Here is a 24,955-nt window from a genome sequence, read left to right on the forward strand (position 1 = left end):
CTCATTCAATTTCCTGCCCCAAACATGGAAAACTATTTTTCTACTATCCAGCTGAAATTTTCTTTATTGCTAACTGTGACTGCTGCCTTTTTACATTCTCTTGTACACCACTGAAAAGTGTCTGGCTCTGTCTCCTCCACTACAACCCTTTAGTAACTGGAAAACTGCAATTAGCTCTCAATTAGCTTTCTCTTGCCTAGACTAACCCAACCAATAAAACAGAAGATTCTGGAATAAAGTCACAAACTGAATGAGATGGTAGGAGTTTGAAAGGACTGGAGAGTGGTTAATGATCCAGAAACCATTAATATAATGATTAAGAGTAACAACTGGCCCAAAGACCTGATGACCAGGAAAATAATAACCTTCCAGAAATTATAGAACAATAGTTATTACATCCCTAGATAGTAACAACATAGAAACTTAAAAAAAAAAATACAAAACATACCAAACCAAAAAGCTAAGATGTGCATTGGACAGGATATAGATATAACACTTTTTGCTAATGAGGAATGAATTATTTGAACTTATTTAAATTCTTGAGATGTCAATAAAGTTGCAGGCAGCTGAGGAAATATGTGATATTATAAGCTGCGCATTAACTAAAAGGAGGCCTTTTAGTTTCTTCAGGAGGCCTTGAAAATGGTTTTGTCATGGTTCTTCATAAAAATGTACCATTTATTGGAGAACAGGTTAAGCATTTCTATGAGAAAAAAAACCTCACACATTTTTAAAGTTAGAAATAAACAGGAGTAAAAATAAATACAGTTAGAACAAAATATTTGGCCCACTAGATCTGTGATTTAGATAGATTGACTTAAATGGGAATTTGCAAACAAAGAACTTAACTATTTAACAACTTCACCAAGTATTTTAAAGCATTCTGAAACAAATACTCCCCAAATGTGACTCAGGTACTATTTATTGCTGAGCAACTGTTAGTAATTTCACACAGGTAGGAATTTCTTGGTAGGTCCTAGTTAGGCCATGGAAGTTTCTACTGGTTTAATGACATTTTTAATGTATTGTATGATATGGAAGACCTGAATCAAATAATTTTCATATATCAGATGCAACTACTTAACAAAACCCATTTGGAAATAAAAGGCAGTATTTTTTATCCAGATAATATCTTAGAGGCTTATCCTGTTATACCACCAATTTCATAACCTGCAGATGAGAATATGGATATAAGCAAAGACATTTCTTAGCTGATATGAAGATACTGTTTTAAACATAAAAAACCCATTCTAATGTGCTTGTGCACGTTATCCATTACTCTGTTCAAGGATGGAATAGTTTTGACTTCCTTACAGAAATAACAGCAGTATAAAAGGCTGACACTTTATAATTAAATATACATGGGTACAGAATTAATTATTAAAGCAGAGAAAACATGCTTCGCTCTTAGAGAGAACTCACTTTTACATTCTAAGGCTTATCAGCAAACCTCTTTGATAAAATAAAAGATTAGGAGAAACAGCACAATTCTAGCAGTCCCAATGTGTGCCTTTAAATTTTCATCAAGTATCCCAATGCTAACCAGTAACCGGAATTTTGAATTACAGCTAGTGCAAATCTAAAAATTAAGTCACTTCTTGAAAGATATTTTTGAAAGATTATTCTAACCTGATAGTCAACATATTGGATGATACCACCACATTAGGTTATGCTAAAAAAATCTATATTAATAATCTAGGATTCTCAATGCATAAATAAACAATTACCTGGAGAAAAGGCATGTGGCTGAAGCTCCTGCTCTCTGTGACGTTTATTACTGATGGTTTCCAGTTTTATCTAACTAATGCATCAGAGAGTGGTCAGGCAGTGGACTAGATTATCATGGCATGTCCCTTTCAACTATTCTATTCTATTCTATTCTATTCTATTCTATTCTATTCTATTCTATTCTATTCTATTCTATTCTATTCTATTCTATGTCTTATTCTATATTTGAAATCAACTTTATGCAATATCAATCAGATGGTCTAAATCACGTTCTGAGGTGGTCAATCCATATGTTTGACTTTCCATACCTTTGAAAACGAACTACTGTCCTAATTAGCTGCACTCTGTCACAAGAACATATTAACATAACCTTGTTTTCTGCTGTCATGAATGACTGGAGACAAGAGGTCTCTCATTGACTGATGTCAGGAGCTATGTGAACAGGACCTTGTATTCAATTCATCTATCCACACGATACACATAGCTTAAGGACTTCTATTGAAGGTGGACAGAATTTTATCACCTTCTTTATTATCTCATAGAAATAATAGATAAAATTAATCACAGTTGATGGTAAATACATTGTAAATAATATGATATGCATTTGTGATCTAATTTGTGAAGGATTTTTTTCAGTGAGTTCAAGTTACAAGATTAATAAAAATCTAAGCATAAATTCAAAACAGATCAAGTGTTTTTCTTATCAAATAAACTTTATCTATTTTGTTTCTCATTGTGGGGAAGGTTTGTAGTGTCATGACACCAGTTATATGTTTCTTATGGTTCATCAAAAAAGAATAGGGCGAATTCAATGATATTACTGAATAGTTTTAGCCAGCTTATTTTCCCAACCTCTTCAGAAAAGCATCAAAGCATCTAAGGAATGAAAAACAGTAAAGCAGAAAGCTGACATAAAATACAGATCTAATTCTAGAAAACAAAAATGTAGCTTCCCTCATCTCTAGTTTAAGCTAGAAATTTCCAGCTAAATTAGAATATTGGCAACTCTTCTTTGAGCTCAAAATTAATCAAACCCTGGAGAGCTGTATGACAGCAAAAACTTTAAACAGGAAAGTTTATTTTAACTCCAAAGGGAGTAAAGTAGCCTTAATAATGATGGAATATAAATTTCCAAACAAATATATACTATGCCCTTTTGTATCAATTTATAGTTGCTTGTGGTTTCACCCAGAGTGAAACACAGGAACAGGTTAGATTTTGGAACAGGCATGAAAAGGACTGCAGTTTTCACCAGATTAATATGTGGCTTGGCTTCTGTTGTTTTTGGAATTTTTTTTTTAAGCAAGCATTTGAACTGATCTGTGAACATACTAAAAAAAAAAAAAAAAAAAAAAAAAAAAAAAAAAAAAAAAAAAAAAAAAAAAAAAGTTAGTTAATGAATTTTGTCTTTCACTGTGTGGAAGCACAAGATGAGCAATGACTCAAAGGAAACTTAAATTCACCGGAGTTCAAGTGCAAAATTGACACTCTAGCCCAAGCTTTGTTAAAAGGAATGTTTCTGCTTCAGATACGGGCTTTATCCAGGGCCTCTGTCTACCACTCTAGGAATTATAAGAGCAGCAAAAAATGTTCCAAGGCTGTTATCAAAAGGCAAGGCAAAGTGGGGGTTTCCCATCTGAACTGGCCTTTTTAAGAGCCTGTAAGGACAAGATAAGAAGCACAGAATGGGAACATCACTTACAGTACAGGCTCATATAGGTATTTATAATTCTGAAATGTACCACCATGGGCTTCTGACCCTAGCAGAATTTGTTTGGATATGAAGAGAACAGAGCAATATTGATTGTATTATTTTTTGACAGCAGAACTGTACTTCAGTGCATATGGTCTTCATTATGAGATAAGATCCACTACATTACAATAGAATTCATATTTCTAAGGAGAGCTGCATTCAGATTGAAGCTTTGATTACACTGGAAGCAACAGCCTTTTTTAGCCTCATTATAGCCTGAGAAGATATTAATCTGAATATTTGTATCTTTTTAAAGACTGTCATTTGTAGTTTTCATTTCTCTATCTTTTTCTTTAAATTAGGCATGGATTTATCTCTATTTAGGAATATAATATTAATTTGAAAACAATACATGAGATTTAAATTAATTATTTTTAAATCTAATGTGCCAGTTAGGTTATTGAGGGATTTAACTCTGATATTCTAAATACAGAATTCTACCAGGTCCTATAGGTATATAGATTTTTTCATTGCAGGGGAACGATGTGGTTTTAAAACCTAAGTAAGACACATTTTTTGCACGGTATTGAAGGAAGCCACAGTAGACCATACTAGCAACCCACAGATTCTGTCACTTAGTAAAACTGTAATATTTATAATTCCCCTATTGTCTGTTTCCTGAGTGTTAATGTGCAAAGCCTAAAGCTAAGAGGAACTATCTAATTTAAATATTTAAGACATCTTATTTTTGCTCTGAAAAACTACTACTGTCAAATGCTACTACTACTGTCAAAACTTTGCAGTGCTATTTGAAATGTAAATATAGACCCAGTCTTCTTTTTTCTTCATAAAACTCAATCACCTTAATAGAGGTTTTATCAGACACTTTTAAATGGGCTGAATTTTTAAGATCTTTAATGTTATAAAGATGCAATAATATTAATTTGAAACTAGCGCTTCTTAATGAAGTTAGATCACTGTGATAAAAACAAAACAAATGGAAATACCTTTTTCTCATTGTAGAGGTAAGTACATATCACACCAATGCTACCAAGTGCAAGCAAAAGTTTGACTTCAGTGGGTTTAATCACAAGGCATTAAAAGCATGCTTAAATATTTGCAGGAGCAGATCTCCTTCATGACAAATTTATATTTCATCAAACCAGTTGTCAACAACTTTGAAAGGATGAGGGAATTTAGGGAAAGAAAGTAAAAGTTTAAAATTTAGGTGTTGCTGTTTTAGGAAGTTTTCATCAATCGTATGCTAAATTGTTTCTGTCTAAGGACACACTTACTTCATAAAAAATACGTAAAAGTCATTCTTTACTTAAACCAGATCCTGCTGAGTTATCCTTGTGAATAACTTCTCATGAAAACAAACCTGTCATAGCTAAGCAAGAGGAAACACGTATGAAAAAACCAAAATGGAAGAAAGAAAAAGGAGAATAAAATAGGTATTATTAGCAAAGAGATACTATTATTTTGCAGAATAATAATGTGAGAAATGAGAGCAGTGCTTAGGCCAGATCAGAACTCAGTACCATAGTAGATGTGAACATGAATTTGATGTGAAACATTCATCAAGGCTAGTGATGAGAAAATGATACTGAAATGATGATGAATTAATTCACGCTTTGAAAGTAGTATAGGAAATGAAATGGAACTGAGGGAGATAAATTTGCCTATGCACATGCCTAATATATAGTGGACAACAAAAATGAAACAATGAAAAATTAACAAAATAGATAGTATTTGTCACAAAACTGAGAACAGTCATCCATAAAAAATACATTTCCAAAGTAGACACATTCACTGAATATGGTTTTAGAATATATGTTTCCAGTGATATTGGAAAGACTTTTCTCTGTAAATTTATAGACACACAATATGAAGTTTTCTTAAACTTGTTCTCTGGACATTATTTAACATCCTTCCTACTTTTACTTAAATATTGCAGAGTTCTCTGGCAAGTGCCAAAACAAATGAAATTGAAAACATAACAAAAACAACATTCTCCTTTACACATTAGGAGACTGTGTAAAACTTATAAAACTGCATTATAACTGTTTAACATATCTCTTCAACACTCTTACAGCAAAATTAGGCACTTACTATTTTTAAGTAATTGTCATAATTTCTTAGCTCAACATTTTTATCATCTTTAGTCAGTCAACAGTATACACAGTATATGAATAACAGTACCTGTGTTGGGTAGTGACTTATATTTACACAAAAGAAATAATTGTTATTGATGATCTAGTCAATCTGCACTACTCTGCTTTCCTTCTCTGAATTTTATGTTGTTCAGAAAGTATACTTGTTTGTGTGAGCTAGGTCAGGATATCCATGGCTACACAAAATCAGATGATTGTGGAAAGCTATAAAGCCAATTTTTTTTCTAACAGATGCTACAGATCCCTTAAGAAGCAAAAAGTTCATAATTGTATAGGATTACTTCCTGCTATTCACGTGAACTTTTTATACTTCACCTTTGTGTTTTTCAAGGCAAAATATGCTCCATATTTTAATACTGAAAGACTGTATAATTTCTATATTTCTTTGTTAAATAAAAAATACACTTAACTCCATGCCATTTTTTTACCTGAAATGTTATTTTAAAAAATCAGAATTGATAAGAAAAAGTAGTTGAAGAACATTATCCAGTATCTGAGACTCAGAGCAGAATGGTCACAGTATATGACTACTAGAAATGAAAACATCAAACACACATTGATTTTTATGTTGTCAATTCCATTTGTTCTGTCACTTGCCAGAGAACTCTGCAATATTTAGGTAAAAGTAGGAAGGCTGATAACTAATGGCCATAGAACAAGTCATCCATTAATTGGATAGGGCTCCAAAATCACCTTCAGGGTAGACAGAGAAAATTCATCAGTGCTATGTTTGTGGCACTGAACAAAACTTTTTGAGAAAACAAGATGCACTTTTAAAGACAAATGTTTCTGCTTGTACCTTAAAGATTAAAGTGGAACAAATCCTGGCACTTCTAGAAGGCAACTTTTGTAGCTAGGAAAAGCTTACTCTGCCTGAATAGAACAAGTATAACAAGAAGTCTTGGCTGTATTACCTACTCACTTTCTAAAACACTTCCATCTTTAAATAGAAAGGTATCTGGTTAGCTGAAGGAGGAGGAGCAATTTGTTTTTGACCTTCACATCAATTCACCAATTTCTAAAGCTTACACCACCACTTGTGTCCTCTGTAGTCCACAGTAATGTGAATTGTCTTTATCCAAATACCTAGCAAATCATCGTCACATAGCAACAGTCGACCTTTCTTTCCAATCTATGCACTTTTCAGGAGCTATAAATCAGTTGACTTTCAAGCTCGATGAGATGGCATATGCCCTGGTTTGAAGAACAGATGGAGGCTTGGGGGAAAATTGTTTCTGCAGGCTCACTACAAGCAGCACTGCTCCATAAAAGTGAACCATTCACACTAATTTCTTACATACATTATACAGGCAGTGAGCACCAGCCCATTCAGCAGAAAATCTTTCATCTAGCTTTCAGAGGTCATTTAGCAAATTTAAATTAAAGTTATTTCTGATACATGGCTGAGTTTTCATTCCATACAATTTCAAGAGACGGCAAATTATATCAAATAAAGGAATGGCTTTAATTGTGTATTCAGGAGAAAAGGAACAGTAAATTAACTGTCACAACATTACAGTTTTCTAGAATCCTGGGATAAGTTGCAACTATTAATTAGCCACAGAGGAGTCAATGAATGAAATGTGTCTGCTGTGTACTGTAGGAAACAGGTAAATTGTCACTATTATTTGCAAGACTTTTTTAGACTCCATCTCAACACTAGTCCCCAGATTCAGCACTGATGTTGTTAAAAGCAAGGAGATCTCACACACTTATAGGAAAACCTTTACTTCTTAAGAAAAACATTATTCCGCTGTTAAGTAAATGGACATGCCATATTTTTAAAAAAATACGATACATTTTCTGAGCACACAGAAAAGAGACATTTTATTAAATTAAAAAAAAATATAAATATGAAAGAAATGGAAAGGACTAGAGGACTGTAAAAAATCTAACTCCAGAAAGAACTACATTTTACAGTCACATTATTTGTGAGCCACAAGTGGTAAAAAGGAGGGATTGCACTGAGTAACCTATAACACATAATGTGACATTAATTTGGTGTTTCACTACAAATACTAGTTTAAATGTACAAAATAAAATCAACCAATAAGAATGTTGGTAAGTATTGAAATAGTCACAATGATTTTTATGGGATTTCATAAAAACATAGTGTTTTGCAACAGGGTTTTGCAGTAGAATTTTGATAAAATTCTTTTTTAATCTCTAACATCTCACATTTCTTCTAACACCTGCACTATTATCAAGACATTTTTTTCAACAGATAATTAAATCTAGCATAGTGCTTTTGAAAAGTAAGATTTGAATATAATAAATTTATTTGGCATTCGTGTTATTAGTGGTGGATCAAATCTACACAGAAATTTCAAACTTGAGAAACCTATTGTTGCAATACTTTCTGTGACCATATGTACCATGGAATGGAAATTGGAAATACCCAGAATTACTCAACAACTTAAAAAACATTGCCTTAATTGAAGGACATCAGCTTGGTACTATATTTTAGTCTGTAAATGATTAAACTGAAAGATGATTAAACTTAGTCATCTCACATAAAATGCTAGAATCAATATATATAATGACTTCTGAAAAAATCCGACCACAAATGTATTGCATATAAATATAAAATTAACACACTGCTAAATATAAATGTAATTAGATCAAAACTAACACTGTCTTAGATTTAAGACGGAGATTCAAATTGGCAGTTGTTAAAAAGGATGCTTATAAGTTCTGGAACTTCCATAACTTGGGACACTATCACAGAATCACAGAATGGTTTATGTCAGAAGGGACCCTAAAGACCACCTGGTTCCAACCCCTTCACTGTTGGCATAGACACCAGATCACACCACAGCTTGCTCAGTCTGGCCAAGAACGCTTCCAGGGATAGGGAAATTCTCTGGACAACATGTTGCAGTGCCTTACCGGCCTCACAGTAAAAAATTTCTTCCCAATATCTTATTTACACCCACTCTTTCAGTTTAAGGCCGCTCCCCCCTGTCCTGTCACTACATGCCCTTGTAAAATTTCTCTCCATCTCTCTTCTAGGCTCCATTCAGGTGCTGAAAGGCTACAATTAAGTCATCCTGAAACCTCCTCTCTTCCAGGCTGAAAAACCCCAACTGTCTTAGCCTTTATAATTTATTGAAGGAAATTCCTTCCATAAAGGCCATCTTGGCTAGACTGCTTTTGCCAAGAAAGGTTGGATCAGATGATCATTGAGGTCCCCTTCAAAGCTAGAACTGTATGATTCTATGACAGTTGATCAAAAATGGATTGCTGTGAGCATTATTAACTAAAAACTTAACAGATATAGGAAAAATTGTAATATCACAGGGAGAAAAAGGGACAGGATGATAAAAAATATTTACATCTGCAATAATAATCCCATTCTACTACCGTCAATGGAATTTTTTTTATTTGCTAGGAAATATTTCGCATTTATTCTCTCTTTGTATGACCTAGGGTCATAGAGAAGGTATATGTATAGCATACGTAACATTGCTCAATAAATTTAAAGGCGTTTTCATTAAATGAAAACCAGGTCATAATCATTAAGATGTGCCTATTTCTTAGCATTTAAAAAACAAAACAAGAACAGTCTTGTGATGGAAATTTTTAACAATCTCTTAAGAAAAAGTCCCATGCACATCAGTGAAGACAACACTTTTGATAGTGATTAGTTGGGTACTAATATTACAGTCATAAAGAATGATGAATGACATTTGTCTAAACATGACTGTTTGTTCAAAGCATTGGCTTGTGCTTGCTTCAGTAAGCCATAGTATACAGACAATTAATAACTTCTGAATTAAGAGGATGCAACTGAATATTGCTGTTTTTAATTTAAAGCTGAATACTTCTTTCTTGCTACCATGCCACACAGTTTGCTGTATTACTGTCTTCATGGAAAACTCAGGGGCTTACTTTCCTTTAAAAAAAAAAAAAAATTGGTACCCAAACGATCAGCTTACACTATATCTGTTAATACAATTGGGGGGGGAGGTGTTTCCCCACAGGCAGCATTTAAAATTTGCTTCTTCAAGACTTCTTTACCTCAATTCATACTTCTAGTTTCTCTAAACTATTATGTATTATTTCTGGCTTAATAAATTCTTGCTTTCAGTTGTCTTTTCTTGAATCCACGCCACAATTTTCTGTTATACCAACAGACTTGTATTGGAGACAGGCTTATAAAGTAACACCGGAATGATTTTAAAAAAGGAGCCCTCTGAGAAAGATAAACAGAGGTCAATTGCAGCAGAAAACTGAACTATTGCTTAAAACACTAACACAGGCATTAAATAAAATATAAACTAACACCACTCTGTGGTGTACCACCGACTGTGTCTATGCATGATCCATGATCACTCATCTTTCTATGTAACATTGCAAAAAGCTTTAATTCTGCATGACAACCTACTTGTGGGGGATCTACCAGTTTTTTTACACTGTCCTCTCAACATCTTTTACTAAGAAGATATTAAATACAGTTTAACAAAACGTTGAAGCAGAAAAAATGTCTCTCTCTGAAAATAAATTTTAAAAAGTATTAATTTTCACAGCAGTTTGTTCTCTTTGCTTTCAGATATCTGAGGCTGCAATTCCATGAACAGCTAAAGTCATCTAAGAGATCATCACTGCTGAAAACAACAGTTTTGAAATCCTCAACTCTTACATTTTTCATTGTACTTTGTTACTGTTTCCCTCTTCTTCACCAACACTCAGCATTAGCACCTCATGGACTGTCATGTAATCAAAGCTTCCAGGACTATGAACATGTTGCTTATCAAGAAAAAACACACCCACCTTCTTTTCCTGAGTTACTGAGATAAAATTACTCAAAGAAGACTCTGATAAATGTCAGTGCCAGAGTCAAGTATGCTTCAGAAATAGAAAGTAGAAGAGGTGAAGCGAAGTTGAACCTCCCCCTTAGATGGCAATAAGCTTAAAACTCCTCAACTCCTTGAATTACATCTTGAATTACACAAATTGCAAACTGACAGTATAATAACGGGGTTATTCTTTAGGGTAAATGAGCTCCATCCAATTACTTTTAATTTATGTGGAGATTTGAACTTTGGAAAGTGTTACCTCAGTTTACTTGATACTACATAGTGAATAACATACAGTGCTTATTCATCTGGTTTAATGACAAAACAATGATACAAAAATGAAAAATACTAAGACATTTAATTTAAAGCTCTGCAAATGAAAACTTGTCTCCCCTCCAACTATTTTGGTTGATATAAAAAAGTATTTTCTCTCTCTTAAAACTTATCCCTCAAGCAAGCAAAAAAGACTGCACTTCCAGAAAAAGAAAACAGAGTTCAAACCCAAGTTATTTTATAGAGAAAACCCCAAAACAAATCCAACATCCAAATTAACCAACCAAAACAAAACCAAAACGTCCACCAAATCAAATAAACAGATTTTTATTCTTAATGCTGGATATAGGTACCAGCTTAATCATAGCAGTCCAAAACTCTATGTAAACTAGTATGCAACCTACTAATAAAAACTGTAGTTCTATGGAAAGTTCAAGTTATTCGTACTTTCAGCAGTAGGTGTAAGGAGAAAGTGTATATGCTTTCCAAATTCATGATGTTGAAGGCAGATCACTTTGTTTCAGCCCTGCATTTAGTTTCTATCGCAAAGAAATAATTTTGCTACCATAGCTTAAACTACCTCCTGAAAAAAAAAAAAACCCAAAAAACAATGCTGTAGGAAAGAGAAGATGAAGAGAAACTAAAATGGTAGAAGCCATATCCTTAGTGAATACAGATACTCTGGGAAAAAAACCCAAAAGACAGAAATCATGTCCATGTTGACATTTTGCTTAAAAAGTTTGAGTTTCTGAATTTGGCTTCCATTTCTCTGAAATTGCTACAATTCTTTTGAAGAATTGAAGCTTTTTTACCCCTGCAGAATTACTTCCATAATTAACTCCAATCCCTAAAAAATAATTTTTCAAACATTCTGATGACTTTCTGTTTAATACAGAGAGACTGCATTTCAAACACATACTTTATAATTCAGAAATACTTTATTGGTTTTATCAACTTTCTTAGTCGAAGGTTTAATTGCATTCTGACCTTTTTTAATTCAGTATCGTATATTTAAAAATGGAAGTCCTTTTCAGACCTGAACTATGAGCTTTTATTATTCATGGCTTGGTATGAGATTGTGCAAAAGAATGTATTAATACATTTTGAAATAAAATTGCAATATACATAAGCTGAAAAAGAACTGTGGGATCCCACAAAAGTAGTCAAAAGACTTATAAATATTTTAGTACATTCTTTTGATATAAAGATCACTTTCTAATATTATCTAATTCTAAATTAGCAACAATTTATGTTCCCAAGTTTTATCTTTAATACACATTAGAAGTACTTCTTCAAACCATACCATTATTATTCATTCTCTCATAGTGGAAAAGAATCAAATTCTTCATATTTGGAAAGACTCTTGAACATTTGTTCAGTAACTCAACAAAAGAAGTTGTTTATTTCCAGATCTTACAAACTACTTTACAAAAGAAACATAAACATTAAATATTTGCAGAAACGTTAAGGCACTGGTATATATACGGTTCTCTTTTTGATTACCGAGGTAGGATAAAAAAAAAGGCTTCAACTTAGATACTAAAACGTTACATTGAGCATATGCCATTTAGCAAAGAATTCACTGACTGCTAGTACATCCACTGAATAGAGATGAAAAGTCTGGAATTAACTTTGAAATTATTTTGTTCATTTAATTGCAATCAAAGTCAGAAATTTGTGTAGCGAGTTATGTCTTGCTTTCACAGACATAATTAACAACTCATTTTCCATATTCAGTTTTTCAAAATTACAAAAGAACAACCTCTCTCCAGATTTGAAAACAAACATTAGGAACCCCGAGACAACCAATGGCTTCTTCTTTCAGAAAAAAATGTGACTATATCCTCTAGAACCACACAATTTTGCTTTGGCATTATTAGAGCAGTTTTGGTCCTCTTTTTTTTCCTCTGGATGATATTCTTTTCAACCAGGTTCAGTTTCCCGTTCTTGTATATAATATGTTGTAAATGTATATTATCTTTTCACATTTTTACTTCCATTAGGTTGAAACAGATTTATTTGAACTTGCAACAGTATCAAAACTTACCAATCAGAATTACAGGATTACGAATATTCGAAGAGATGGCTGTCTACATGTAAAGACTTACTCTGAAAATTCACCAAGAACACACATCTTCCTATAATGATCTAGCGAGATCTAATCTGCTTTGGTCCCTTTTTTTAAGAAAAGACACAAAGGTAAATGCCATGGTTTATCTGCACAGTTTAATCTTGTTTAACCTAGGATTAATTTAGAGCAAGAATGCCTCTTTCTAAATTTCACGAATTTTGGAAACCATTAAGCGATGTAACAACAGAAAAGCACTATCATTTCATAACTAAATATTCAACACATGCACTTACTCAGAAACAGTTCTATACATTTTCTGAAGTTCAAATACTTATTTCATCTAGGTCTACAACCACACTTATGTGTAGCCACCCCTTACAAGTAATTAATTATAGATATGCAGAAATGTCACAATATCAAGGGCCATTTGTGTGAATTTTTGGTATGTATTAACAAAATACAATTCATGCATATTAAAGCATTTCAGATTCTCCTGTTCTGGCTGAAAATGACTGTATTCTGTCCACAGACTTGCAATACAATGAACAAGTATTCAAAGTATTGCAAAAAAAATTAATGTCTGACAATTACGGTTTTGATTCAGTAATTATAAAAACAAACAAAGAAGCAAATAAAATACAGCTGTGCATTTTGCAGGAAAGAACAAAATCCTGTAGTATTTTCCTCTGCCAGTAAAATAATCAGGTTTCTGAGACCCTCCTGCATTTTCTCTTATGCACCACTTACTTGATAGACAAACAAGAGTGAAATGAACCATGCTGTACATTATAACTAAACAGAGAAAAAAAACCTGCTCTCAACATAAAACATTGATATTGTGTAATTACAGCAGGATTAAAATATCACTGTTACCATTTATTTCTTCTTTTTATTCTTCCACTTGATCTTGATTCATGTAAATAAGTATACTTCAGCCAAGCTTTCATAGAACATTGGCCTAGACACATTTCATTAGTAAAATAATATTTTCAATTGTCATGAATTTAAGCAGTATTGAATAAAATACATTACTAAAAAAGTTAACTTCTATAATTAGATATACCATTAACTATGATGAACTGATGAAAATTTGCCAATAGATGTCTTTTGGGTAGTGCAACTATGTCCTTAAAACAAGTGGAAAATACAGACCTTAGTTTTTCTGTATATATACGTATCAGCTAATAATGAACAACATTCTCACCCTTCTTCAGCTCTGGGCAGCCTCTGAAACTTACAAAGATACCTAATGCAAAGTTTGACCTGAAAAATGCCAGTTTGCCTGTTTCATGTACTTAAGCTGCACAATAATCAATGACAGTTGCATGCCAAACTAAACAATAGCCTCAAGTAAGTCTAATACCTCAATGTTGTTTGCCTGAGCACCTGCCTTCTGCAGAATCAGTCAGGATTGATTTGTGACTAAATTGAGTGGCATTGAATAAGGGAAATAAGGCTGAATCTGAACATGCACTAATATAGGAATGGAATAGTCCGCTACTGTGCTGCTTACTTGCATCCATGCTGAAGTTCTGTTATTTTTTTCAAAAGAAAGGATTAGCAGAATAGCAAAAGTAACTCTTCCATGACATCTCAGTCCTACAGTGCACTAGCTAAAAGCCAGTGTTCTACTGCAGTAGGTGGACATTAGGTCTAGACGACTGCGAAGTGTGTTAACAAAAAATACATGCTGGATCTTTGACTAGAGTCTCTGCTGTTGTGACTGTTTAAGGCAGTATGTTTTCAAACAATTAAAACTGTCAGATATAGGAATCAAACACTTACTTTAGCATGCATCTGTGGTTGGAAGGCTTGCAGGTAAGTTAGCAAGCTCGAAGTGACCCATAAGGATCATCAAATACACCTCCTTTCTCCTCACAGGACTACCTAAATCTGTATCATATGACTAAGAGCTTTGTGCAGAAATTAACAAGCTTGGTGTTCTCACCACTTCCCTGGGAAATCTGTTCCAGTGACCAACCATCCACTCAATGAAAAGCCTTTTGCTAATATTCCATCTGAACTTCTTATGCATCTTCATTTCATTTCCTGATGTCCTAAGTCAACTAAGCAGTCACTAGCATCATCTAGTGGAATGCCAGTCCAGTAGTATTTGTGCACATCTCAGTTTAATTTTGAGAAATTAGAAATTACAAGATGAAAACTAGATCATGCAGATTTTTTTTTGCAGTTGCTTGAAAATCATTTTTGGGTCTTACCTGGTGATGAAAGATCAGACTGCAAGCTTAAGTTGTAAGCCTGTGAGTTTTAGTCCAACAAGGGAATATCTAGTGCTGCCTAAAGCCCAATTGCACTGGAATCTCATCCCGATTATGGGTAAAGCATTTTGGGATAGAGATTCCCTTTATTTCAAGAACTGTTAGTTGTTCATTGTGCCGGTTCAAAACTGCTATAACCAACAAAATAATAGCACAAATCTTTCTTCTGTATTTCAACAAGCAAAAGAGCTACCTTAAAAATTTAGTTACTATCAAAAATTGTACTACTTACCATGCTACAGTGCCAATCCTGTTTGTTTCATTACAAGCAGAATCAGTTATAAGATTGCAAAATCCCTCCTTTTATTGCTGACTTAATATAGCTTTACATTTAAATTTGGCATCATGTTTTTGATGTGAACAATTTAAACCATTTTACAATTCTGACACATTTTGTTCATGCATGTCATGGTTATTTTCTGTAAATAACATTGCTACCAGCAAAATCTTATTCTGGTCCAATAAATGAGACAAAAAAAAAGAAGTAATTCATGATAACCAAAATAATTAAACAGTAGGAGCAGGTTAAAGATCAGCATTCATTTTTTAAATTAAATTTAAAAGTCTGCAGTAGTTACTTAGAAGATTGGCAAGTTTTACAAATAACGTCACCAAGCATTTTAGAGAGAAACACAGCCGCATTAGAATGGAGTCATTAGGCAATACATTTATTTTGAAGCCAATTAACCTTTTGTCAGAGAAATGTCGGAGCTGTAATGGTTTCAGCAGTGGAGGTCAGCCTGTAACAGAGGCACGTATGACAGCGATTACGCTGTCTGACATATGCTGGAGACCGAGAGTACAGCCGTGGAATGAGAATCTGCCTTCGTTTGTATTCTGCTCTGCATTTTCAGGGAGCAGACAATCTTGACCTATCCATTTAGGTAATTAAAGCTTCTATTTGGAAGTGTCCTGCAGGAAGGTGAAATCTGGGGGAGATAAATGGCTGCTGCTCACTGTATACAGCCACTTCCATCATTTGATGGACTGCCTGAAACAGGCTGCATTGCCAAGTCCTCATAAAAATAGAGATGAATTGGGCAGGAGACAATTCTCTAAGGCAAAGCAACTCTGTCATCTTCCTTTTTGCAGCACATAATTTAATTGTTAGCCAAGGCAGACAGCTGACTCAGGGGCCTTTCTCTAATGACTTTCCCACCATTTTCCATTTGCTAAGAAATTATTTCAGTGTATTTACTTGCAAGCTAACTTTGTCTGACAATGAGGGATGTCACTTCAATAAGCTCAGCTGGTTGTCACAGCTGTGCCAGGACTTACCTTCCAGGCGATTTTGTTTGCTACACCATCATGCTGAACAGCAATTGGAAAGTCTCCTCTCTCATAAAACTTGCGAAAAGCTGTGCGTTTTGCTGGTCTTGGTTTTATTGATCCTGCAGGTGGGGGGCCTCGCACCTTAAAAATAAAAACCCAAACAAACAAACAAAACAAACCCCACAGTTTAGTGGTAATATATTTTTAGAAAAAGCCTAAAGCCTGGCTTAAAATAGATATAAAAGGAGAATAATACTGATCTTCCAAACGACAGTTTGCTTTCTACTTTACATGCTACACTTCACCTCTTTGAAAGATCTTTTTGGTAATGATCTACAGGTTTTGTTAACTGGTGCGTTTTTTGCCACTTTCAGATTGTCTCATAAAAATTTGCTATATTTTAAAGAAGAGCTTTCTATTACCACAGCATTTTTAGGCAAAAAGAAAATGCCAAGAAGGTAGTGATATTGCATAGTAGAATTTGTTGGAAAATTAAGTATTTCTTCTTTTTCTGTTTCTTTGTAGAAGTAATTTGACTTGATTTCCAAATTATATTACTGTTCACACCTTCCACTGTCTTTCACTAGTCATCTGGTAACAAGATTAGGTAATCTCTTTTAGCATATCCCTTCCCTAAATGCCATAGATTTGGCTTTCATATGACTTCCAGTCCTTCAGTATTGATGGTTGAAGCCCTGGAAAGAATGAGGGTCTCTTGCTCAGACCTCTCTCATCTCCCTGTGAGGAAATTTGATTTAGCTCCACTCAGTTCCTTATCCAAGTTATTGCTGGTTTAGCATATGGCATAGTCTGAATGACAGTCCAATTCCAAAAAGCTCATGCTGGAACCTTTTTTTCAGACAAACATGATAGTAATGGCAACTAACAATTGGCACTATGATAATAGAATTTCAAGTACTTAAAAGAAATCTATTGTTTAAGCTAATTAACAGAGCTAATCTCAATTGCTAAGAGAGTCTAAGAGAGCTAAACTAATCTCAAATGTCCTTGACAACTGATTCTTCACTGAGAAACTCCATAGCTGTGCATCTGGGATAAGAACTTCCTAAAATTCTCTGCATGTTTCTTTTGTTAAAAATGATAGAATGTGTAATTAAAAAAAAAAAAAAAAAAAAAAGGCGAGAGCTTCAATGAGCGTAAACTATACCCAGTATTTTGTATTGTTCTATTTGTCTTCAGTGACCCTTACATTAGTTTCTAGCAGTACAGACACTCAGCTTTCCAGCAGACAGAATGTTAATCTCTAACATCCTCTTTTTGATTTGAGCTAGTCTGTAATTTAACTCTGCTAACTACAGATCTAAATTTGACTTGGCATATTTTTCCCCCAAAGTGTTTTCACATAACTTTCCACTGGCCAAGCTAGAGGAGCTCACTAGTGATATGCCTACACTGCACTTTTCTACAAATTACTTCAACTAGGGCTACTAAACTGCGACCTATTGTTGCATATTGCTGTCCCTGATACACCATGTCCAGTGCAAATAGATTTGATATGCACAGCTGTAACTTTTGTTAGTAAACACATCTGCAGCAGTTGAGAGTAATACTTCAAGAAAAGCATTTCTAACCAATGTAAATAAACCTCCACTTGCTGTTCTGCCAAGGAATAATTTGTTCTATGCCACCAGGACTTTCATAAGTACTTTCACTTGATTTTTTTGTGGGTTGCTTTTGGGTTTTTTTCCTCATTTGAGGCAAGTCTCAGAGTCACTGCACTTTGAGGCCACTGGAAAATAACCTCTATTCTTTTGTACATTTTTCACAAACAGATCTTTCCTACATTCTTTAAATCATTATTTTCTGTACAATATCACTGTTAAATTTTAACTTAAATTATTGATAAAGAATATGTTGTCTTGATTACATTAAATACAATCTGAATTATTTCTAGCAGACTACCATAATTAGAGGTAGCTAATGCAATCTCAAATTACATCTTCTCTGACACCATTTCTTCCCAAATCCTGTTCATAAATTTACTACAAGCCTTTTCCTACTGCACATTACAATTTTTCTAGAAAATACATTTATGTTAATTAAATTTCTTCCTATTCTTTATCCAGGAACAAAGATACTAGAAGGATTAAAAGCATCTTGGTATCAAAACCCTTTCTTGTGCATTGTCCCTACATGGAAGGCTTAGAAGCTTGATCTTTAGTATATCTACACTGATCTGCCATCACAAAAAAAGGTATGGTGGAATCAGAAAAGGTTCAGAAGAGGATAATGACTGAAGGTATGGAATAGCTTTCGAAAAAAACAGAATAAAATGAGAAAATTATTACTATGGAAGAATAAAATAAGGAATTATAAAATCATGACATTATGGATAAGGTGATAAGGGTAGATTTTTCCACTATCTCCTTCAGTAAAAGCATGGGACATAAAAAAAACCCCTAGTCAGTAAGAAGTTTGGAACAAACAAAAGTAGTTATGTATTCATGCAGCAAATAGTGGATTAAAGGAACTCCTGGTGAAAAGTCATAATTGGAAATACTAAAAAAGTCATAATTGGAAATAAAAGTTTGTGTACATTCAAACTGGCACTGGTAAAGTTGTTGAAAAAGGAATCCATTCAAGCTGACTAAATAAATCCTTATAATCAATAATAACAAATACAATGAGTATTATTTTTCATGTGATAGTCTGTTTGGTAGACTTTTCAGCCTTACATTTAGTCTCATGGTGACATCACATTTGCATCTTTTAGTTATCCATTGATTTACTGCCACAGCAAGTATCTTTTTCAGATGATGAGGTCAATGTTAATAATTTCTTGTCATTAGTTTTAATTACATTATGTTGTACATTGTATTATAGTATTTAATTCCATTTCTGTTACATCAGTTCTCAAAAGCTTTCACTTCTGTCACATCCTGATCTTCATATATTTTAATAACTGCAAACATTATGTCAACTATAAATTTCATTATGCAGTCCTGATTTTTTTTAACAAAAATATTAAATAAGGTTATTTCTAAAACCAAATATAAAGAGGTTCCATTAAAAAATAAATTTTATCTATTATCATATCCCTCATTTCGATATTACATGCCACTGTTGTCTCCACTGCAATATGGACCTTTATACCCTCCAAACACCTCTTGCACTGTATAACTACCAAAGTACCGTGTACAGCTGGAGAAGTAGCAGTGTACCGAATACTTGAAAATAGCGTCAACAGAGAGAGCTGTTGTTTTTCCCTTTGTCTTAAAGATGCCTTTTGGTCAGATTGGTCTGCAAGAGGTACAGAGACCTTTGAATACCTGGAAGAGCAACTGACTTCAAAGCAATGAAATGATCAAGACAGAAATGAGCCCAGCATCTATCCAGAACAAAGAAGTATTAGCAATTATGAAGACAGCAGAACTGTCCCTGAATTGAAGATACAGTAATGTTGCATGACTGAAGAGTACTTTTGCTCTCTGGTATTTTATGAAGACAACTTGTTTCATTCGTATCTGACAAACCTAGCTTATGAGACCTTTGCTAGAGTGGCTGCCCTGAGCCAGTACTGTTTACCTTTTGCAAACTTGTGCAAAGCTTTTTTCCTTCCAGTCTTCATTACTAGGGAGACCACCACGGAGAACTATTCTCTAACGCAGACACTTCTTTGGGTAATTCTAGCTGTGCACAGTCTGCCTGAGGAAAACTTTATATTTATGATTTCCTCTTTCACCTTTTTGCAATTCCTCATCTAAGCCTGGACCACACAATCTTTACAGGTGTGTCTCAGCTGAGGCTTCTCAGTGATTTTTTGTTGCTAAGTGAAATACACAAAAAGTAATCAGACATTGGTTTTCTTTTGTATAATGAGTTTTGCCTTCTTACATTTTACATTGTTATAATTACTGATAAAAAGGTCATTCTGAAAGTATTGCATTTATTGGAAAAATAGTAACAAATACTATCTTCTTCAAGCTAATAAAAATGTTTCATTGCAATACAGTGAGAAAGATTAAGATTAGAGTTCCAGTTAATTAAAGGCTAATATTCATGATGGCAAAGTATATGAAGCAATAAACAGATTCTGAGGTTCGTTAAATGCCAAAGAGAAGTTGAAGAGTTTGATAATTGCAAAACTAATTTATTGTAATTCTATGCCATTGAACTATGTGACAAGATAAAAGATGCATGCCATTAAGCAAAAAAGAGAGAAAGACTGTATTTCTTTCATTGATTCATGGGCATTGAAAGCCATTTTATCAAGTTGCATTCTTAAAACTTTTCAGTGATGGCACATTAGGAAAATGACTAAGAAGAAAACTTTGAAGCCAGGTTTTGTTCATTTTCTGAGTGTCAAACTATGAACATTAAGGGACCTAAACACATCTATGTAGGACGACTGCCCATTTTTGTGAAAAAATAACACTAGTTTCATGAGCAGCTTAAGCCAAACAAAAACTGGGCTGAGATCCTACTGTTCTTATATAACAATTCATGTATTATAATAAAAACACAAGTGATATAATTAAATTTAATAAAGATTTTTATTAACCCAAATTAATGCATTTAGAAGAAAGAAATTATTTCCATTTTTTGTCTGCCAAGATTTTTAAAGGAAAATTGGAATTAAACCCTAGCCTTTTATATTTTGCCCTCACAAAAATATTTCATTAAGTTTATTTTTGTACCTACAGGAATCAAAAGCTATATGACCACTTAAATGTCTTACCTAAAAAAGGCAGTCTTCCTTGGAAATATAATACCATGTTATCACCTTGAAGAATGTAATTTTCAGAAATAAAACCACACATTCCTATTCTTTGTATTCAAACCAAAAAATGTATGTGTACTGAATTGCACTATATCCACAGAATAGAATTTACTAATGCCTTCTGTCTCAGGGAGATTTCTAAAGGCGATGGCATTAAGGAAATGTTTGTGTAACCACTGACAGACTCTTTGTCTCATTGTCTTGTACTGGTGTTAAACTTTGCTAATGTAGCATAGTTCAACTGGCAATCCACTTATTTCACCATGGGAAAGATCAGCATTCATTTCCTTCTGTACTGGAGCCAGAAGCTGTGGTCAAATCCTAAGGTCAACCTCAAGCAAAATGCAATATATATGAAATAAGTCAAACTATGCAATGAAGAAATACTCAAAATAGCAGGAATATTCAAAAATAAAGACCAAACAATATACCTAGCATTATTCAGGGCCATGTTCACGCCCAAAACTTTTCTAGAACTATCAAATGCAGGGTCCTCATCCTCATAATGTGATAAAGCTCTTATCTTGGATGGACAGGCATTGACAAAACATTGCCTAAGTACAACTCATGCCCAATGAACAGGCTGAGGTGCAAAAGCTATGAACCACAGTTTGTGCTTTTGGTGTCAGGCCACACAAAAGCATGTTATGTGGTTCTACACTTGTAACACAGACAATCCCATCATCTAAACAATTTCATCAATAACCAATGAGAAAACAACAAGATTTTGGAAATTACCTACCAACACAACAGGACAATAGGATAATAATAGTTTTGGCGACGTCCACAGAGTTTTGAATAAACACAGTAGCAGTACTAAAGATTTGGAAACACAGATGTTAGCAAGTGTTAACAATCAGAACCTCATCTAGGCAACCCCAAGAGTGTATGACTGGTAATAAGCAACAAAGCCTGTCCTGCTCTTCTTAATTTACTGATCCTAATTTGATTAAACTGACTTAGGTGGTTAATACATTGTGCAATCATGTTTTGATTTTGTTATGCAGTCATACCAAAAATTGAATAAGAAACTTCAAATGACAGGAGAGGCACAGTAAGATGTCCCAGTAGGTACTGCTGAGTTCCACATTAATTCTTTTTATTTAATATCAATATCACAAGCATTCAATATCAAAAGAACATGATCCCTCAACATGTATCAGATAAAAGCTTTTTATATCCAAAAAGAAACAGGGAGATATTTCTTCAAATGTGCCACTCTTGATCTGCTTTAAATGATGCCACATTGAATGCTTAAAAGCTGCTTCTGGAGCTATTCCACAAATCTGGACAACAGATCAAAGCCCATCTCATAGCTTCAAAAGTCAAATTGAGAAAAATCAGTTTCATGAACCACAAATGAAACTACTGATAGGTCAGCAAATATTACAAATGCTTCCAAAGCACTACAACTTGAAAGAAAATTTAGACATGTGATTTTGTACAAAGATACTGTATCTCGTTATTGCCTTGAGACACTATGGAAAGTAAGTCATAAGCTGCATGCAGAATTATTCTATTGCACCACCTCCAGAAATGTTTTTTTTTTTTATTGGAGAGGAGATAAGCTGTTTCAATAACACAGATATGCCTATGTTACAAACTGTCTACAGCATTTGTACTAGGAAGGTCCTTCATCTCTTACTCTCTACTGGAATATAATGTAACTATTTCATATTATTTAGATTTCTCTCTTGATGCTTGCCAAGCAATTTCCTTTGATGCAAAGGGAGAAGAGTAACAACTGCTAATATATTTCTTACTAACATATTTCTTTCCTTCCAGTCCAGATGAATATAGTTTTGCACTGTTTGTTTCACAAAGCTTTCCAGTGCATCAATTGTACTAAATCTGGAAGCCTTCTAAATTTTTCCTGATGGCTATTTTACTGTATAGTAGCTTTTTTTTTGCTTTCAGGGCTACTCATAAAGATATTTATTATCTTGCAAAGATATCTGTCCTTTTTGCAGGGACAACTGATCAATTGATTTCTTTGATGTTAAGTTCAAATCATTCCCTCACAAGAGGAACACTAGTAGGAAACAAATTATTTTTAATTCATAGTGTATGCAGCTGAAAATGTTTTAGCAATCTCTGCTTTTCTGCTTGGCATATAGGTAAAAAAGGTCTCCCAAGAAGAGGTAAAATTTTCCTTAGTGAAAGAGCCAATTTTGTCTCATATCAGAAGTCAAATTTGTAGGAGGCAAGTGAAAAGAAGCTCTCACAGAATATTTCCTCACAGATGCTGACAGTAGCTGGGTTGGACTGTGAAGGGATAAATGTATCTTTCACAAGTCACATTGCTCTTACTTTCAAAATTTTGTTATTTTAAGTGCTTTTCATATTGGCAAATGCAAGATTAATCACTTTCTGTAGTAACTGATATTCCCCAAAGATTTTGTTTCAATCGCCATAACTACCTAGACTGTTTGTTTGAAACCCTTTAACTTGAAGTAGTTTTTTATGCCAAAAAGTAGTGATAAAATTTTATTATATTGATGTTAATATTTTCAGAAAAGCTAGAAGTTACACTGTTATTGAAGTCTTCTAAATCTGCATGGAAATATATCAATCTTAACTGGAATACATGAAACATTTTCTTAAAAAAACTTTTAACTTTTTACTCTGTAGGATCCTATTACCATTTCTATTTATTTAATATAGTTGTTCCTCATACTGAAGCTCTTATGCAGCATCTTTAATCCATATAGCATTTTTACTGTAGGCTAAATCAATCTGCCCCATATTCAGGGCAGTGAGAATTCTGTGGTCTCTTTGAGGTCTGGAAAATATGGGGGAATCTCCCATTAATGTTAAAAAAAATTCCTTACAGAAAGTAATAATTTTTGTACTTTTTAGCACTTTTTAGTTTGACAATCATATATTGATATTTGTTAATCATCAGTGACAAGTTTTAAATCTATCCAGTATCATGTCCTATACTTTTCTTTTAGAATTGTTCCATTTATGTACACTATGTCTTATAAAATGGCTTCAACTCTAATTACTTTTTTTTCCTTAAGACCTTTTCTGAAGACCTGCCCCCTCTTTTTCTTTCCTGAAACTGCTTTCTTCAGAAGTATCTGAAAGTAATGTACTGTGAATTTTACCATGATTATTTAATAGACTGTTTGGGAAGGAGTTGATAATAACTGTTTGGACATCATGATGTCTCAGATGTGTAGTGCAGTACAGCTAGATCAACTCTTCTTGTTAAATGTTAAAGCCTGATCCATTTTTTTAAATTTTACCCTTTTTTGTGCTCCATTTTTTTTCTGTCACACTACCAAAAAATCCTTAAAATATTACAAAGCTCTCTCTTTTCAGTAAGCTGTTTAGACTGGAGAGTACTGACTTGGGTTTAGGGACTTTTTTTTTTCCCCCCATTTTCGAAAAGAGTCTGAGACACAGATTCCTTTTAGCATTATGATCATTCACTGCCATAGGCTGTCCAACTGCTTCAGTTGTAATTTCCTCAGTTTCTTTCCACATAAGATAATTAGACCTTAAAATGTCACTTCAGCAGCTTTCCTGCAAGCCTTCCTGTCTTATATATTTATGTGATTAGAGATTCAGCTAGGCATCATTTTTTCCATTATTGCATACATCTTTTATTCCACTTAGACTTGAAATAACACAGAAGATTGACCTAGGTTTTTCTATGGTTCAGAGGAATATTCTCAGGGACTTTTTTTTTGCATAGGAAGGCATATTCTATCTAGCAAGTCAAAATACAGTTTTAAAAAAGTTTAAGAGCTCATTTCATTCTTTACACTCAAAGCATCCCCACAGCAGATGAAGATTTTTTTTTTCTTCATCTGCCAGAAAATATGACCAACTACATATTTATTTTCCTCATCATGATTATTACCTCTTCTTATACTCCTCCTCATCACCAGAGATGATTGCTAGGGTGCTAGCAGGA

General features: G+C 33.7%; 1 protein-coding gene across 1 annotated transcript in view; it reads right to left on the minus strand.

The window, feature by feature from the left end:
- The window catches only part of PACRG (parkin coregulated), a 212,781-nt gene that overhangs the window by 146,754 nt on the left and 41,072 nt on the right, over positions 1-24,955 (minus strand). The window contains exon 3 of the mRNA XM_066315853.1: positions 16,296-16,430. Coding sequence (XP_066171950.1) covers positions 16,296-16,430 — 135 coding nt within the window. The remainder of the gene's footprint in view (positions 1-16,295; positions 16,431-24,955) is intronic.

This window comes from Sylvia atricapilla, chromosome 3, assembly GCF_009819655.1.
Source record: "Sylvia atricapilla isolate bSylAtr1 chromosome 3, bSylAtr1.pri, whole genome shotgun sequence".
NCBI classification, from domain to species: domain Eukaryota; kingdom Metazoa; phylum Chordata; class Aves; order Passeriformes; family Sylviidae; genus Sylvia; species Sylvia atricapilla.